The sequence below is a fragment of the Bos javanicus genome, chromosome 1 (genome assembly GCF_032452875.1).
Source record: "Bos javanicus breed banteng chromosome 1, ARS-OSU_banteng_1.0, whole genome shotgun sequence".
Taxonomy (NCBI): Eukaryota; Metazoa; Chordata; class Mammalia; order Artiodactyla; family Bovidae; genus Bos; species Bos javanicus.
Window position 1 is genome coordinate 69379798 of NC_083868.1, and position 19598 is coordinate 69399395.

Sequence of the window (19598 nt, forward strand, 5' to 3'; positions counted from 1 at the left end):
TGCCATGACCTTAGTTTTTTGAATGTTGACTTTTAAGCCAACTTTTTCACTCGCTTCTTTCACCTTCATCAAGAGGCTCTTTAGTTCTTTGCTTTCTGCCATAAGGCTGGTGTTATCTGCATATCTGAGGTTATTGATATTTCTCCCGGCAATCTTGATTCCAGCTTGTGCTTCATCCAGCCTGGCATTTTGTATGATGTACTCTGCATGTAAGTTAAATAAGCAGGATGACAATATACAGCCTTGACATTCTCCTTTCCCAGTTTGGAACCAGTCTGTTGTTACATGTCCAGTTCTAACTGTTGTTTCTTAACCTGCGTACAGGTTTCACAGGAGGCAGGGATTCCCATCTCTTTGAGAGCTTTCCCCAGTTTGTCATGATCCATACAGTCAAAGGCTTTAGTGTAGTCAATGAAGGAGAAGTAGATGTTTTTCTGGAATTCTCTTGCTTTTTTGGTGTCAGCGGATGTTGGCTATTTGATCTCTGGTTCCTCTGCCTTTTCTAAATCCAGCTTAACCATCTAGAAGTTCTCGGTTCATGTAGCATTGAAACCTAGCTTGGAGAATTTTGAGCATTACTTTACTAGTGTGTGAGATGAGTGCAATTGTGCAGTAGTTTAAGATTCTTTGTCATTGCCCTTCTTTGGGATTGGAATGAAAACTGACCATTTCCAGTCCTGTGGCCACTGCTGAGTTTTCCAAATTTGCTGGCATGTTGAGTGCAGCACTTTTAACAGCATCTTCTTTTAGGATTTCAGATAGCTCAGCTGGTACAGTTAATGGCAACCACCAAGGGGGACCTTCCCAGACTGGTGCCCCTGTCCCTGTGGTGAGCCCCTGCTGACTCCACAGGAGGCTTTCCAACACTATCAGGTAGTTTGGTTCAGTCTCCAGTGGGATCACTCCTCCTTTTCTGGGTTTTTGATCATGCAAGATTTTGTTTGTGCCCTCGAAGACTGGAGTTCATGTTTCCCCTAGTCCTGTGGAAGTCCTGTAATCAAATCCCACTGGCCTTTGAGGCCAGATTCCCTGGGGATTTCTAGTCCCTTTGTCAGATCCCCAAGCTGGGAAGCCTGAAGTGGTGTTCGGAAGCTTCATAACAGTGGGATAACTTTTTGGCATTATTGTACTGTAACCTGTGGATCACCCACTTGGCGGGTATGGGATTTGATTTTGTCGTGATTGTGCCTCTCCTGCTGTCTTACTGCAGCTTCTTCTTTGTCTTTGGACGTGGGGTATCTTTCTTTGGTGGGTTCCAGTGTCCTGTCAATGATGGTAACAGCTAGTTACCATTTGGGTGTTCTCACAGGAGATGAGTGCACATCTTCTACTCCACTATCTTAAACTAGAAGCCATTATTCTTCTCAGTATTATCCCCTTGGTCTCCTAGACTGTTTCTGCTTTTTAAAATTCTGGGGTTTTGTTTATTGCTGCCCTGTTTGGGTGAGTTCCACTGCCCTGTCTTCCAGATTACCAATCTTTCTGCTTTATCTAGTCTGTTTTTGAACCCCTTTAGTGTGTTTTTCAGATAAGTTATTATATTCTTCAGCTCTCTGATTTTTGCATTTTCTCTTTTTTTCAAGTTCATCTATTCTTTTTCCTATTTTGGTGAGCATCTTTACGACCATTACTTTAAATGCTTTATCAGGTAAATTACTTACCTTTTTCATTAAGATTTTTTCTAGGAGCTTTATCTTTTTCTGTTTTTGGAACATATATCTCTGTTTCCTCAATTTGCTTGACTCTGTGTTTGTTTCCATGTGTTAGGTGAAACAGTTATTTCTTCCAGTCTTGATGGGGTGGCCCCACGTTGGAAATGAACCTTACTTACCCTTTAACCTTGCCATAGTTCTTGGTTATTTCTCAAACTGTGTATTCTACTGTTTCACACCTGTGGAGCCCAGAAATGAAACCCGCCTTTGCAACCAGAGTACACACTCCAGTAGTGTCCCCTGTTTGGGCTGCATATGCCTGCTGGCTTTGGTGCGTATCCACACTGCTGCTGTGGCTGCAGGACTGGAAGGGATGGGGAGCATGCTGTTATGCTGTTGCAGAAGCATGGGGAAATGGTGCATTCCCCTGCGGCCTCTGGGGGTGCTGGGCAGAGGCGTGTGGGGAAGGCACTAGCAAGTTAGAGAGTGTGAAAATGGTGCCTGCTGGTGCTTCCACTGGAGAAGGCAACGGCATCCCACGCCAGTACTCTCGCCCGGAAAATCCATGGATGGAGGAGTCTGGTAGGCTGCAGCCCATGGGGTCGCTAAGAGTCGGACACGACTGAGCGACTTCATTTTCCCTTTTCCCTTTCATGCCTTGGAGAAGGAAATGGCAACCCACTCCAGTGTTCTTGCCTGGAGGATCCCAGGGACGGGGGAGCCTGGTGGGCTGCTGTCTATGGGGCTGCACAGAGTCGGACACGACTGAAGCGACTCAGCAGCAGCAGTGCTTCCATACCTGGAGAGAGCTCCAGCGGTGACATTCCGGCAGAGTTCTTAAGATTACCAAATGAATTTCCCTTATATATGATCTGGGCTCTTTTCAAGCTGCTGCCCTTTAGCTGGGTCCCAGGGTGAGTGAGTCTGCTCACAATCCATTTAAGAGCAAATCTCCATTCCCTGCATCCATCTGGTTTTCCTGGATCTAAACTCTGTTGGTGTTCAAAGCCAAGTGTTTTGAGGACTTATCTGTCTGGTGCGGGTTCGCAGGTTAGGGCGACTGATGTAGGGTGTCGGGGAAGTTCAGTTTTTGTGAGCTCCATGTTGCTTATGGGTTGCTGAAGTGGGGATGGAGTTTTGAGGGGACTGTGTCTAACTTCTACCTATCTCAGTAGGCCTTTTTATCCTTTGTTGTGATGTAGCTGTTGTGCTAGTTCTCAGGTTCATTTAGAGGGAACTGTTGACAGTGAGTTACAGAACTGTGTCAGTGAGAGGAGGTGAGTTCAGGGGAGTTCTTACTCTGCAGTCTTGAGCCACTTTCCCACTTGTTTATTTCTGGGTTCGTTGCCTTTGCTTTTGGTGCCAAATCCAAAAATCATTGCGAAGACCAGTGTCAAGGACTTACCACTTGTTTTTTTCTAGGAATTTTATGGTTTCCTTTCTTAACATTCAAGTCATTAATCCATTCTGAGTTAATTTTTATGTATGGTGTAAGATAGTAGTCTAATCTGCCCCAAACCTGTTTGTTGAAGAGACTATCCTTTTCCCTTTTTATATCCTTGGCTCCTTTAATGTGTATTGATTGAACATATATGTGTAGCTTTATTTCTGGGCTTTCCATTCTGTTGACCTGTGTGTCTGGTTTTATGCCAATACCATATTGTTTAGATTACTATTAATTTGTAATATAGTCTGAAATCAAGGAGCATGATGCCTCTAGTTTTGTTCTTTTTCAAGATTGTTTTGGCTATCCTGGGTCTCTTGTAGTTCCGTACAAATTTTAGGATTGTTCCATTTCTGTGAAAAGTGCCATTGTAACTATATAGAAATTGTATTGAGTTTGTTTATTGCTTTGGATAACATGGACACTTTAACATTTTAATTCTTCTGATCCATGAGCCTGGAATCTTCTTCCATTTGCTTATGCCACCTTCAGTTTTTTTTAAATCTAATATTTTTAATGTGCAAGTCTTTCACTTGCTTGGTTAAATTTATTTGTAGGTGTTTTATGTAGAAGGCAATGGCACCCCACTCCAATGCTCTTGCCTGGAAAATCCCACGGAGGGAGGAGCCTGCTAGGCTGCAGTCCATGGGGTCGCTGGGAGTCGGACACGACTGAGCGACTTCACTTTCACTTTTCACTTTTCATGCATTGGAGAAGGAAATGGCAACCCACTCCAGTGTTCTTGCCTGGAGAATCCCAGGGACGGGGAAGCCTGGTGGGCTGCCGTCTACGGGTTTGCACAGTCGGACACGACTGAAGTGACTTAGCAGCAGCAGCAGCAGGTGTTTTATTCTTCATAATGTGACTGTTTTCTTTTTAAATATCTGTATTTATTTATTTGACTGCACTGGGTCTCAGTTGTGGCACATGGGACCTTTGACCTTTGTTGCAGAATATTTAGATATGTGGAATGTAGAATGTGGAATCTTTAGATACAGCATGCAGGAGCTTTAGTTGTGGCATGTGGGACCTACTTCCCCAACCAGGGATAGAACCTGGGTCCCCTGTGTTGGGAGCACCAAGTCTTAGCCACTCATTCACCAGACAAGTCCTGATGCGATTGTTTTCTTTTCTTTTTTTTTTTGATTGTTTTCTTAATTTCTCTTGTAAAACTTCTTAATTGAAAACTTATGTTGGGAAAATAAAACTGATGGGTTTAGATACTCAAAGCATAATGAATTACTGAGAACAACTGTGAAGCCTAAGTGTAATGCTCAGTCTCAGGGTCAATATCATAGTCTTTCCTGACACATTCCATGTTGCCCTTGAAGCAGCCCTGAGACTATCCAAGCAGATTAATTCTTGTGTTTTTATATTTGTTTTGTAAACTGGAATTTGTGGAGAGAATAATTTAACAAGGCATTTATATTTTTCTGGCCCAAGTTTGAGACTTTCCTTTGCTAGGTTCTTACTGTCACTTTGTTACATGATTTATATACAGATAGTAATAATAGGTCATTCGTATGTTCTTTTTCTTTAACAGGTTGCAGAAATGTTATTTCAAACTGCCCGAAATGCAGAGATCAATTTTGACAGTGTGTGTGGAGTACCTTATACAGCTTTACCATTGGCTACAATTGTCTGTTCAACCCACGAAATTCCAATGCTTATCAGAAGGAAGGAGAAAAAGGATTATGGTAAAGTAAAAGTAGTATAGCATTAAGTTGATTCGTAACCTGGCACTTTTAGAATTTGTTCTTCTAGGCACTGAGGTTGATAGTCACCTTGAATATTCCTCATAAGTCCTTTAAGTTGTTACGACCTTGGAGTGTGTTAACTGCTGTTATAAAGCAACCCCCTTTCCTTTAGAGTCTGGGGATAAAATGCTTTATGTTAATTAGGCAGTAAAAAAAAAAAAAAGTGCTTTGTGCTCCAAATTTATGAAACCCAACATTTTTACCAGGACTTTCCTTATCAGCAGAATGCTTTTAGAGCACATACTTTCCCAGGTACCATGTTCAAATTACACGAATAAAACCATTCCCTTAAAGCGAGGTAAAGGAATTCCTTGGTGGCCCAGTGGTTAGGACTCTGCATTTCCACTGCAGGAGGCCTGGTTGGGGAAGTAAGATCCTACAAGCCATGAAGCATGGCAAAAAAGAGGGGGGGGGGGGGGCAATGTAAATGCTGCATAGAGTTCTAAATAGAGATTTATTTTTTTTTAATGGGTTCATGGTAATAAGTTATCAGGTGGGTATTTCAAACATGTTTTAAAGCTACATCAGTCTAAAAGTATTGGGACTGACTTCATATTTTATTACATTAAGAATTAATGTTTTTTGGTATTATTTCTGTTTTGTTGCTTTTTTTGATGAGTCCTTTTTTACCAATGTGTTCTAAAAATTTTTTATGATGAAATCATATGATGTCTGAGATTTGCTTCTAAAATTTGTTGGGGGGAGGGTGGGATTGGAATTATAGCTGAAACAAGATTGCCCATGAGTTATTAGGTGGAAAGTGGCTGTATTTGTGGAGATTTGTTATACTCTTGTCTAGTTTTAGTTTATTCAACATTATAAAAACTAGAATAATATTTTTGCTATTTAGTGGCACAGTGTTTTATCTATATGAATCTCTCCCACAAGGAAACTATTATTTCTATTTTCTTATTATGTATCTTCAAAAACTTGCTTAGAATGTGATCATTCATTTTAAAATATACCTATAAATACAGTCTTATGTTCTCATCTAAGTTAAACTTGCCAGTTCTTCAAGGAAGAAAAGGAACTGGGGAAAAGACAAAGATAGTACATGTGGGAAAGTTAAAAGTGGGCAAAACACCCACTAAATATATTCTGCGTCAAAATAAGGCAAATTTGGTGGTGAAAAACACAAAAATGCGTCTCTGAAAACACAGGTCTTTGTAGTCTACAGGATGAATTATTTACAATTTGTAGGTTATCTGAAAATAGTCTGTAGTGGGCCCACTGGAGTGGGCCAGTATATTTAGTCACATTACATTATATAATTCATAAGGATGTAGTGATTCATCTAAATGGTGGTTGAATATTTTCCCCTCCTCAATTTGTATACTCAAAGGCCAGTTGTTTTGCCGATCTTGAATAAAGAAATTGTTAATGGAAAAAAGAATGATTTCATTGATGATATTGTGCTATTCTTTAATAACTTTCATCAGTCCAGGTGATCTTGCCTAAAGAAACCCCATATTTGAAATTTTGATCATAAACACATTGTGATGTTTTACAAAGTTAAATAATTTGCTAGTTTTACTGTAAATATTCTGTATATGTAACTTTGACAGTTTGGAAATAGAGACATTTAACAAAACAGTAAATCATAGCACATTGAAGATTCATCAGAAATTTAAAAAATATATTTCCAAAGTGGATTATCAGAAAGTATAATTTAGATTATCCACCTTTTCATAAATACATGCCAAATTTATACTATAGATACATCTTGAGTTGGTTGAAATACATAATTTTAAAATGGAATCAACATAATTTTTTCTTTCCCAGGTACTAAACGGCTTATAGAAGGGGCTGTTAATCCAGGAGACACCTGCTTGATCATTGAAGATGTTGTGTCCAGCGGATCTAGTGTTTGGGAAACTGCTGAGGTTCTTCAGAAAGAAGGCTTGAAGGTCACTGATGCCGTAGTGCTGGTGGACAGAGAGCAGGGGGGCAGGGACAATCTGCAGGCCCGTGGGATTCGTCTCCACTCAGTGTGCACATTGTCCACAGTGCTGCGTATTCTTGAGCAACAGAAGAAAATCAATGCTGAGACGGTGGAGAGAGTGAAGAGATTTATTCAGGAGAATGCTTTTGTGGCAGCTAACCCTAATGATTCTCTCCCTTCTGTGAAGAAAGAACCCAAAGAACTAAGTTTTGGTGCACGTGCAGAGCTGCCTGGGACCCACCCAGTTGCAGCGAAGCTTCTCAGGCTTATGCAAAAGAAGGAGACCAATCTGTGTCTGTCTGCTGATGTTTCAGAGTCCAGAGAGCTGCTGCAGCTAGCAGATGCTTTGGGATCCAGAATCTGCTTGCTTAAGATTCATGTAGATATTTTGAATGATTTTACTCTGGATGTGATGAAGGAGTTAACCACTCTGGCAAAACGCCATGAGTTTCTAATTTTTGAAGACCGGAAATTTGCAGATATAGGAAACACAGTAAAAAAGCAGTATGAAGGTAAGCATTATTCAGGAACCAACAAGAATCAAAATCCAGCCTAAACTGGCTGAAGAACAAAAGGAAATGTATTGGCTCACGTGACAAGCGCAGCAGTAGAACAGCCTGTCAAGCGTGGTTGGATCTAGGAGCTCAAGTGATATCTTTCGGGCTTACTTTCTCCTCAAGTCTCAGCTCTGCTTTCTTCTCTCTTCTTCCTCAGGTAGGCACATTCCTCATGCCTGCCCCAAGCCAATCACTCAGGCCTGGGTATAGCATACCTTTAATAACTCACTTGGGTAATACACCCTACTGCTGGTGATGTGAGGCTATTAGCTTTATGTAAACTTCTTGAAACCCGAGTACAGGGTTAATTCTCCTAAAGAAAATGGCTGGGCTGATGGCAGAAGAAAGGGACATGGGTTTTAGGCAGGCAGAAATGACAGGTGTTGGCCCTGGCAGAATAAAACACAGTTCTGCATCTTTGGAGAATGAAAATCGCAGATACAGGAAATAAGGAAAAAGTAGTATAAAGTGGTGAGATTTATTTTTAGCAGAAAAAGATATGTTGATACACATCCTTTTTTAGAAGTGTTAAATAGGAACTCAGAGTAGAGCATACATTAGTAAAAATGCTTCTTTTACCCATTCATCTATGGAAATTTCTGTCATATTTATGTAATGCTTTTTTGTTTTCACTTAACCGTACAACAGACATTGTTCTTTAATAAGCATCTTTTAAGATAATTTTTTCTTAAAGTAATATATGCATATTCTTAAGCTACTTATTTAAGAATAGATTTGTTTGTAATGACTTCATATGCTTAAGATACTGACTGTTGAAAAAGTTATACAAGCTTTCTACAAGTTTGCATATAGTTTTTTCCAAAATCTACTTGAGTTATTGTTCTGCTTTTAAAATGAATACAATTGCTTTATTGAAATTTGAAGAGCTAGTGAAACCTAAGGAACAGGAAGAAGATTTAAGAGCTGGTAAGTTCCTGAGATATCCCTACAGAGTGAAAATCTGTCATCTTCAGAGGAATTTCAGTTTGCTATCTTTGACCTCAATACACCTGTCTTCACTGGAGTCCCTTTCCAGTTGCATAAATCTTACTGATGGCCACAAACATCAGCCTGCAAAGAAAAACACCCTTACCAGTTTTGCTAATAAACTAAGTATCGAGCTTACAAGATTTTTTTCTCCTTGTTATTTCTCAACTAGCTAAGCAGATGGAAAATTTTATTTTTCACAAATAGGTCCACTGATAGTTACTAAAATTCTTGAAGTGCTTCACTGTTTCATTAGCATGTTATTAGATTATTTCCATATTGTAGATGGTTGGTTGAGTTAAAAGTTAAAGGTTTTTGTTTGAAAATTGACAAACATCTTTTTTTCCCTTTCTGAGGTGGGGTCTTTAAAATAGCTTCCTGGGCAGATCTTGTGAATGCTCACGCCGTGCCCGGCTCAGGAGTTGTGAAAGGCCTGGAAGAAGTCGGCCTGCCACTGCACCGGGCGTGCCTCCTTGTTGCAGAAATGAGCTCTGCTGGCACCTTGGCTACTGGGAGCTACACTGAGGCAGCAGTAAGTGACAGAGGAGAGGGACTGGGGCAAGGAAGGCAGGACTGTGGCACTAGATGTTACAGGGAAAGAAAATACCTGCATTTGAGGTCTGTGGACTTGCCGCCCAAAACAACAAATCAGCTGCTGTTACTGGGGCAGTATAGTAATACTAGTTGGCTAGAATGCACTGATGGTTAGTAGCCTTTTATGTCTTATAGCAGACACTAAAGAGATTTGAATGGTACTACAAGAGAAACATTGAAACACAGATATTGGGTCAAATAAACATATGTGTCTGTATGTACCTGGCCTTTAAGATAGTTTTTACCATCTCCCCATGAGTTGAAATTGAAGAGCTTTTTTCCAGTTTCTTGGAATCTTCCTGAGTCACAAAGATACACGTTCTCATGACAGCAGCCCACGAAGTGGGTTATCTTTTTCAGTCTTTGATATTGATTGGGGTTCTATAGGAGAGCTCTTAATTAGAGTCCAGACATGTTATTTCCTCTAGTAACTCCCCATTATTAAAAATTGTTATGTGTGTGCTTAGTTGCTCAGTTGTGTTCAACTCTTTGCCACTCCATGGACTGCCGTCCGCCAGGTTCCTATGTTCGTGGGGATTCTCAGGCAAGAATACTGGAGTGGGTTGCCATTCCCTTCTCCAGGGGATCTTCCCAACCCAGGGATCAAACCCAGGTCTCCCACATTGCAGGTGAATTCTTTACCGACTGAGCCGCCAGGGAAGTTCTTATAGCACCATACATGTTCTAATGTACCATACCCAGCTCCCATCCCCTGCACACCAGAACAGCATAAGAGATGGATAATCATCTGCTTATAAAGTCCCTCTTCACATTCTCCTCTGGGCAAGTTTCCTAGTTGGATAGTCACCTAGAAAGATGAGATGGATTACCTTTGCATATATTTTAAAGACTACTTTTTAAAGTAGTAGGAACTTTTATTTTAATAAATTCCCATGTAAAAATTAAAACTTTATTTTTCATATTTCAAAGGTTGTGGAACTGTGAAAAACTCATGGCCCTAGGGCCAGGTATTAACCCTACCCTTGATTTGACCATAAATGTCTGTGATTTCCCAGCTGACTTAGCAGAGGGTCCATGAGTCAGTGTTAATATTTGGCATTCTGGATCTGGCTCAAGGACAGTACATTGATTATTGGTAGGTGGTAGTACTTAGTAGCAAGAATGAAACAGTCTGGGCCTCAGGGAAGAACCAAATTAGAAAGTTAGGCAGGGGGCAGAAAAAGAGTTAGGCAGACCTAGGGAATCTTCTAAAGATGTGAGGTAATGGAAGAGAAATTGTGGAGGCAGTGTTAAGTATAGGGAAAGCTGTGGAGGTGGCTTCACACCTCTTCACACCTCTTCAGCTAGCTCTTTACAGCACAGCCGTTTTTATGTGGTGGCTGTCCTTGGATATCTGTGTAGATGGGCAGTAAGACTTCAGTGTAGCTTTATATCATTATAAATGTATTCTAGGGTATGATTTATATCCTTTTTGGAAGTAGGTAGGTCCTTAAACATTATTAAAAATAGATAATAATGGAGCATCTAGATTTTCGATGCAAATAGGATAGGATTTTTAGTGTTTTTAGTGTTTGCTTATGGGAGAAGGGGATAGGAGTTATTTTAGGGTCTTAGTGGAGCAGGTATGTAGATTCATATCTAAGATTACCTTTTTAGATATGAGTTCAATGTGACATGAGAAAATACATCCATAAGACAGCAGAGTTTCTTACGTTTGGTGTGGTTAACTGCTGTCTTGTCATCTGTTTATTACATTCCATTCAGGTGCAAATGGCTGAAGAACATTCTGAATTTGTGATTGGTTTTATTTCTGGCTCCCGAGTAAGCATGAAACCAGAATTTCTTCACTTGACTCCAGGAGTTCAGTTAGAAGCAGGAGGTAAGCCTATTGATTGGTAATGATTCCTCTAAAATGCTGCTTTTTCCAATCAGCAAAATAAAACCTAGATGTGCAAAAATAGCTTGCAGTCTAATTTTAGGATGAAAATCTAGAAGGTTACTTTTTATTGAAATAAGCCTAGAAACTGATAATTGTTTCCCAACTGATGTTTTGAAGATATTGCCAAAAAACAGGTGTTCTATGCTCAAGGAGGAATCCTCTAAACAGAATCAGACATTTGTTTAGGACTTTGCGGAATCTTTGTTTTGCTAATGTTTATTGTGACTTTTCAGTGTGGACATGCAGGGTTCTGTCATGTCTTTCAAACTTATCTGAACACATAACACTTGTAGCAGTCTTCGAAATACAATTGCAGTGGCTCAAAAACTGCGAACTTTCCCACTGATAGTCTTGAGTTAATAAAGGAATGATCTAGGTTAAATGTCCTATGGAACTCAATAAGCCTTCTTTTTTGTGTTACCTTTTTATTGAGATATAGTTGATTTACAATGTTGTGTTAATTTCTGCTGTACAGAAAAGTGATTAAGTTGTGTGTGTGTGTGTGTGTGTGTGTGTATATTTATTTGTTGCAGTGCATGGGCCTTCTCCTGTCAGGGCGAGCCAGGGCTATTCTTCACTGTGGTGCCCAAGTTTCCTGTTGTGGCCTGTGGGCTCTAGAGCACAGGCTCAGTAGTTGTGGTCAGGGCTTCGTTGCCCTGCGGCATGTGGGATCTTCCCAACCAGGGATCGAAGCCGTGTCTCCTGCATTGTGAGGTGGATTCTTACCTACTGCGTTACCAAGGAAGTCCTATATACACATTAAAAAATATTCTTTTCCATGATAGTTTATCACAGAATATTAAATGTAGTTCCCTGTGCTATATACAATAGGACCTTGTTATTCATCCATTCTATATATAATAGAATCTATCTGCTAACCCCAGACTCCCACTCCATCGCTTTCCCAGTCTGCCTCCCAGTTGGCGAGCACAAATCTGTTGTCTTTGTCTGGGAGTCTGCTTCTATCTTGTCCGTGTGTTCATTTGTGTCATATTTTAGATTCCACGTGTCAGTGGTATCATAGGGGATTTGTCTTTCTTCCTCAGTGTGAGACTGTGTAGGTCCATCCATGTTGGACGGATGGCGTTGTTTCGTTCTCTTTGTGGCTGAGTAGTAGTCCAGTGTGTATGCGCACGCGTGCGTGCACGTGAGCATGTTTGTGTCACCCATCTTCTTTACTCACTGAACGTTCAGATTGTTTCCATGTCTTGGCTATTGTGAATAGTGCTGCTGTGAACACAGGAGCGTGTGTGTCTTTTGAATGGATTCCTGCATCATGTGGCAACTGTATTTTCAGCTTTCTGAGGAACTTCCTTACTGGTCTTTAGAGTCTACACCAGTGTACATCCCGCCAGCATTGTGGGAGGTTCCCTTTTCCCCACACGCTCTCCAGCATTTGCTATCATCAGGTACCACGCTGTTAGTTTTGCTTTGCACTTCTCTAGTGATTAGCGATATTGAACACCCCTTTCACGTGCCTGTTGGCCATCTGTATGTCTTCTTTGGAGAATTTAGGTCTTCTGCCCATGATTGGGTTTTGTTGTTGTTGAACTGCATGAGCTGTTTGTACATTTTGGAAATCAAGCCCTTGTCAGTCACATGTGCGAATAAATATTTCTCCCCATCCATAGACTGTTTTTGTTTTGTTCATGGTTTCTTGCTGTGCAAAAGCTTGTAAGTTTGGTAAGTTCCCACAAAAGCTTGTAAGTTTGGTAAGTTCCCATTTGTTTATTTTTGCTTTTGTTTCTATTGCTTTGAGACACTGGTACGATTCATGTCAGAGAATGTTTTGCCTGTGTTCTCAGAGTTTTATTATGTGACGTCTTTAAGTCTTTAACCCATTTTGATTTTATTTTTGTGTATGGTGAGGGTGCAATCTGAAGATTGCTTTGGGTAGTATGGCCATCTTAATTCTTCTGACCCTAGAACATGGGATATCTTTCCATTTCTTTGAATCATCTTCAGTTTTCTCTATTAACGTTTTATAGTTCTCAGCTTATAAGTCTTTCACCTCCTTGGTCAGGTTTATTTCTAAGTATTTTGGGTTTATTTTGTGTGATTTTAAAAGTTTTTTAGTTTTTTGTTTTCTATTCCCTTTCTGATATTGTTAAAGAAATGAAACCAACTTCTCAATGTTAATCTTGTATCCCACTACACTGCTGAAGTATCAGTTCTTTAGGGTTTTCTACACACAGTATCGTGTCATCTGCACAGAGGGCCTCTCAGGTAGTGCTGTAGAGAAGCTACCTCCCAGTGCAGGAGAGGCAAGAGACCCAGGTTCGATCCCTGGGTCAGGAAGATCCCCGGAGGAGGGCATGGCAACCCACTCCAGCATTCTTGCCTGGAGAATCCTGTGGACAGAGGAGCCTGGTGGCCACAGTCCATGGGGTCGCAAAGTGTCAGACACGACTGAGCGACTTAGCATGCATGTGTGCATGTGCATAAAATGACAGTTTTACCTCTTCCCTTCCAATTTGGATACCTTTTCTTTTTCTTGTCTGATTTCCAATACTATGTTGAATAGAAGTGATGAGAGTTGGCGTCCTTGTCTTGTTCCAGATTTTAGCAGGAAGGCTTTTCAGCTTGCCACCATTGCTTTTTTTCTGTATGATGATCATGTGACTTTTCTTTGTTAATGTGGTGTATTATATTGATTTCGTATATTGTACCATTCTTGTGATCTTGAAGTGAATCTAACTTGGTCATGGTGTATGATCTGTTTTATGTTTGTTGGATTGGGTCTGCTAATACTTTGTTTAGAAATTTTGCATCTATATTTATCAAAGGTATTGACCTGTAATTTTCTTTTGTGGTGGTATACTTGTCTGGTTTTGGTATCAGTGGATGGTGGCTTCATAAAACATCTTTGAGTGTTCCCTCCTCTTCAACCTTTTGGAAAAATTTGAGAAGGATCCTCAAATGTGTTAGTTTTTCTTTATATGTTTGGTTGGATTCACCTGTAAAACCACATGGTCCTTAAGTTTTGTTTGTCGGGAGCTTGTTCTTTTTTTTTTTTTAATTACAGATTTTGTTTCACTTCTAGTTTTGTTCACATTACCTGTTTCTTCTTACTTCAGTTTGGAGAGCTGTATATTTTCATTTCTTCTAGGCTGGCAAATTTGTTAGCATGGAGTTGTTTATAATATTGTCCTATGGCATTTGTATTTCTGCAGTATGGGTTGTTATTTCTCCTTTTTCATTTCATATTTGGGCTCTTTCCTTCTTTATAATCCAGGCCAGAGGTTTGTCAATTTTGTTTAACCAAGTCTTGGTTTCATTGATTTTATCTATTGTTTTTTAATCTATTTCATATTTTTCCTCTCAGATCTTGATTATTTCCTTCTGCTGACTTAGGCTTTGTTCTTTTTTCTAATTCTTCTAGGTAGTAGATTCTGCTGTTTGAGATTTTTCTTGTTTTTTGAGGAAGGCTTATATTGCTATGAACTTCCCTCTAAAAAACCCTTTTGCAGCATCCCACAGATTTTGAATGATGATCTGTAAAGTCCATGTAATTGTTTTTTTCTCATTCTGTGGCTGATTTTTGTTTCATGCTGCGTAGTCAGAAAGATTTTCGAAATAATTTCTATCCTCTTTACCTCTTAAATTTGTTCAGGCTTTTTTTGTGTGTGTGTGTGCCCTGGTATGTGGTCAAGCCTAGAGAACGTTGCATGTGCACTTGAAAAGAATGTGCAGTGTTCTGAAAATGTCAGTTAAGGCTAACTCTCCTATTGTATCATTTAGGATCTCTGTTGCCTTATTGACTTTCTGTCTAGAGGATCTGTCCATTGTTGTGAGTTTCGTGTTAAAGTCTCCTGTTAGTATTTATGTATTTAGGTGCTCCTATATTCAGTTCAGTTCAGTCGCTCAGTCGTCTCCGACTCTTTGTGACCCCGTGAACTGCAGCATGCCAGGCCTCCCTGTCCATCATGAACTCCCGGAGTTTTCCCAAACTCACGTCCATTGAGTTGGTGATCCCATCCAACCATCTCATCCGCTGTCGTCCCCATCTCCTCCCACCCTCAATCTTTCCCAGCATCAGGGTCTTTTCAAATGAGCCAGCTCTTCGCATGAGGTGGCCAAAGTTTTGGAGTTTCAGCTTCAACATCAATCCTTCCAGTGAACACCAAGGACTGATCTCCTTTAGGAAGGATGGGTTGAATCTCCTTGCAGTCCAAGGGACTCACAAGAGTCTTCTCCAACACCACAGTTCAAAAGCATCAATTCTTTGGAGCTCAGCTTTCTTTATAGTCCAACTCTCACATCCATACATGACTACTGGAAAAACCATAGCCTTGACTAGATGGACCTTTGTTGACAAAGTAATGTGTACTTTTTAATATGCTGTCTAGGTTGGTCATAACTTTCCTTCCAAGGAGTAAGCGTCTTTTAATTTCATGGCTGCAATCACCATCTGCTGTGATTTTGGAGCCCAGAAAAATAAAGCCTGACACTGTTTCCCCATCTATTTCCCATGAAGTGATGGGACTGGATGCCATGATCTTCGTTTTCTGAAGGTTGAGCTTTAAGCCAACTTTTTCACTCTCCTCTTTCACTCTCATCAAGAGACACTTTAGTTCCTCTTCACTCTCTGCCATAAGGGTGGTGTCATCTACATATCTGAAGTTATTGATATTTCTCCCGGCAACCTTGATTCCAGCTTGTGTTTCTTCCAGTCCAGCGTTTCTCATGACTCTGCATGTAAGTTAAATAAACAGGGTGACAATATACAGCCTTGAAGTACTCCTTTTCCTATTTGGAACCAGTCTGTTGTTCCATGTCCAGTTCTAACTGTTGCTTCCTGACCTGCATACAGGTTTCTCAAGAGGCAGGTCAGGTGCCCTGGTATTCCCATCTCTTTCAGAATTTTCCACAGTTTGTGGTGATTCACACAGTCAAAGGCTTTGGCATAGTCAATAAAGCAGAAATAGATGTTTTTCTGGAACTCTCTTGCTTTTTTGATGATCCAGCGGATATTGACAATTTGATCTCTGGTTCCTCTGACTTTTCTAAAACCAGCTTGAACATCAGGAAATTCACGGTTCACGTATTGCTGAAGCCTGGCTTGGAGAATTTTGAGCATTACTTTGCTAGCATGTGAGATGAGTGCAATTGTCCAGTAGTTTGAGCATTCTTTGGCATTGCCTTTCTTTGGGATTGTAATGAAAACTGACCTTTCCCGGTCCTGTGGCCACTGCTGAGTTTTCCAAAGTTGCTGGCATATTGAGTGCAGCATTTTGACAGCATTATCTTTGAGGATTTGAAATAGCTCAACTGGAATTCCATCACCTCCACTAGCTTTGTTCGTAGTGATGCTCCTATTATTAGGTGCATGCATATTTGTTGACAAGAGTAAATATCTTCTTGTAGTGCTTATCATTAAATAGTGTCCTTTATCTTCCTTTACAGCCTTTGGTGTAAAGTTTGTTTTGTCTGACACAGGTATTGTGCTTTCTTGTCGTTGCCATTTTCAGGAAATATCTTTTCCTACTCAGTCTATGTGTGTCTTTTGCCCTAAAGTGGGTCTCGTAGGCAACAGATTGTCTGCTGTTTTTTAATCCAGTTTGCCACTCTGCATCTTTTGATTAGAGCAGTTAGCCCATTGACTTTTTTTTACTGGAGTATAACTTCTTTACAGTGTTGGTTTCTGCTGTACATCAGTGTGAATCAGCCATGTGGATACATATATCCCTTCCCTCTTAAGCCTCCCTCCCACCCGTCTCGATCATCACAGAAGCAAGGTCACTATTCATAGGTGTATTTATTGCCATTTTAAACCTTGCTTTCTAGTTGATTCTATATTTGCTTTTTCCCCTTTTTCCTTTTGCAGTTTGGTGATTTCCTTTTATTTTATGCTTGTGTTCTCTTTTGTGAATCTATTTTGTTTTTGAATTGTGCTTACCCTGTTTTTCAAGTATGTTAACCCCTTCATATATCTACTTACTTTAAACTGGTAATCATAGACTCAAACACATTCTGAAAAAAAAATCTACATTTTAATCTCCTTTGTTTTATGATTTTGATGTCCTCTTTTACATCTTCATATTTATCCTTTTGCTGTTCATTGTGGTTATTGTAACGTTCACACGGGATTTTTTTCTTTTAATCTGTATACCAGCTTTATTTAAGTGATTTACTTTTTGACTAATTTTCTTTTAATACAGCTTTTCTATTTAGGGAAGCCCTTGTAGTATTTCTTTCATAATAGGTTTAGTATTACTGTATTCTTCCACTTTTTGCTTGTCTGAGAAATTCTTTATCGCTGCTTCTATCTAAATGATAATGCTGTTGACTAGAGTATTCTAGGTTATAGATTTTTCTCTTTCAGGACTTCAAATATATATTTTGCTATTCCCTTCTGGCCTGCAGTGTTTCTGTAGAGAAATAAGCCGATTGTTTTTCTCTTACTGCCTTTAAAATGCTAACTTGTGCCATTTTACTTATGTCTTGGTGTAGCTCTGTTTGGGAGCCTCTGCGCTTCCTATACCTGGATATATTTCCTTCTTTAGTTTGGGAAGTTTTCAGAAATACTTTATATTTTCAGTCCCCCTTCTTCCCACCAGGAGGGTGTGGGAGCCTTTGGTCTTTCACAGTTCCCTCCAAGGGGTGCAGGTCCTGCCCAGATTCCTTTCTTTTTTTTGGTCCTACCTGGTTATATGGAGATTCTTTTTGTCCTTTCAGAAGTGTGATGTCTTCTGCCAGCATTCTGTAGGTATTCTGTGAGACTTGTTCCATGTGTAGATGTATTTTTTGATGTATTTGTGGGAGGAGGCGAACTTCACATTCTTCCATCTGGATAACTCTGTTTTGAACGGGGAAGAAATGGTGGTCTGGAAATATTTTTCCTGAATTGGTTATTGTATGAGAAACCTTGCTTATCACAAGTATGGGAGTTTATTCTATTCCACTTTCTATCTCTTTCCTTAAGATTGGAACTATGAACATCTGGTTCTCAGAAAAACTGTTTAAGATGAAAACAGCTCTGCTTCATGGAGGATGGAGAATGTTTGCGCACGTGCTCTGTCTTAGTTGCCACGTGCGGAGCTGGGGCTTCCCAGGTGGCGCTGGCGGTGAAGAACCCACTGCCAGTGCAGGAAGCATAAGAAGCATGGGGTCAATCCCTGGGTCAGGAGGGTTCCTCTGGAGAAGGGAATGGCAGCCCACTCCCGTATTCTTGCTTGGAAAATCCCGTGGACAGAGGAGCCTGGCGGCTACAGTCATGGCAAAACGAGAGTCTCACGTGGCTGAAGTGACTTGTGTATGTGCTTCTATGTTATGTTCCCACATCGAGAGGTACCTTTTCTACAACCCCTTAGTGTATCCTAGTTACAATTGGGCCATAATATGTTCAATCATTTCACTGTGGATACACTTGAACTTTTTATAAACTTAACGTTGTTGTACATATATTTTGCACATGTAGGGTATTTGGAACACGTTTATTAGGCTAGAAACCCCTTGAGGATGAGGTCTCTTTCTGAAGAATGCATATTCTCTAGCACAGTACCCCTGTGCATCATAAATGCTCTATAAATACACACATGTTGAGGGAAGGATAATACACTGTATAGAGGAGCAGATGCAAGAATTGGTGTTTCTGTGGATGGAATGATAATATTGAGAACATAATGAGATTATAGATTTGGTAAAGCTTAGTTGCTTTTAAATACTGAAATACTTCACTGTTGGATACCTATTAACCTTGACAGAACTAATTAATTTTTATAAATAACACTTGAAAGACATCCTTTTCAGGATTTTGCTTTCAATTAAGTAAACAAAAAACATGGCAGGTTAACCAAAAAAAAAAGTAGATGTTCCCCTGGGACTAGAGAATATTGAAGGCCTCTGCTATTTTTCAAGTTTCACATTGTAGGTTTTATATACTACAGAGTAGGCCTCAGCAGAATGGCTTACCTATTTAAGACTTGATAATAGCTGCCTTGATTTAGGTCATACTGGAATGGTCTAGTGGTTTTCCCTACTTTCTTCAATTTCAGTCTGAATTTGGCAATAAGGAGTTCATGGTGTGAGCCACAGTCAGCTCCTGGTCTTGTTTTTGCTGACTGTATAGAGCTTCTCCATCTTTGGCTGCAAAGAATATAAATCCATCTGATTTCAGTGTTGACCATCTGGTGATGTCCATGTGTAGAGTCTTCTTTTGTGTTGTTGGAAGAGGGTGTTTGCTATGACCAGCGCGTTCTCTTGGCAGAACTCTCTTAGTCTTTGCCCTGCTTCATTCCGTCTTCCAAGGCCAAATTTGCCTGTTACTGCAGGTACTTCTTGACTTCCTACTTTTACATTCCAGTCCCCTATAATGAAAAGGACATCTTTTTTGGGTGTTAGTTCTAGAAGGTCTTATAGGTCTTTATAGAAGACCATTCAACTTGAGCTTCTTCAGCGTTACTGGTCAGGGCATAGACTAGGATTACTTTGATATTGAATGATTTGCCTTGAAAACGAACAGAGATTATTCTGTCATTTTTGAGATTGTACCCAAGTACTGCATTTTGGACTCTCTTGTTGACCATGATGGCTACTCCATTTCTCCTAAGGGATTCTTGACCACAGTAGTAGATATAATGGTCATCTGAGTTAAATTCACCCATTCCAGTCCATTTGAATTCACTGATTCCTAGAATGTTAGCATTCACTCTTGCCAGCTTCTGTTTGACCTCTTCCAATTTGCCTTGATTCATGGACCTGACATTCCAGGTTCCTATGCAATATTGCTCTTTACAGCATCGGACCTTGCTTCTGTCACCAGT

The 19598-nt window shown here is 40.1% G+C and overlaps 1 protein-coding gene across 1 annotated transcript in view; it reads left to right on the plus strand.

Annotated features, from left to right (window-relative positions):
• Positions 1 to 19598, plus strand: part of UMPS (uridine monophosphate synthetase) — a 50146-nt gene that overhangs the window by 13516 nt on the left and 17032 nt on the right. The window contains exons 2-5 of the mRNA XM_061410670.1: positions 4640 to 4793; positions 6636 to 7307; positions 8696 to 8871; positions 10659 to 10773. Of these exons, the coding sequence (XP_061266654.1) occupies positions 4640 to 4793; positions 6636 to 7307; positions 8696 to 8871; positions 10659 to 10773 (1117 nt within the window). The remainder of the gene's footprint in view (positions 1 to 4639; positions 4794 to 6635; positions 7308 to 8695; positions 8872 to 10658; positions 10774 to 19598) is intronic.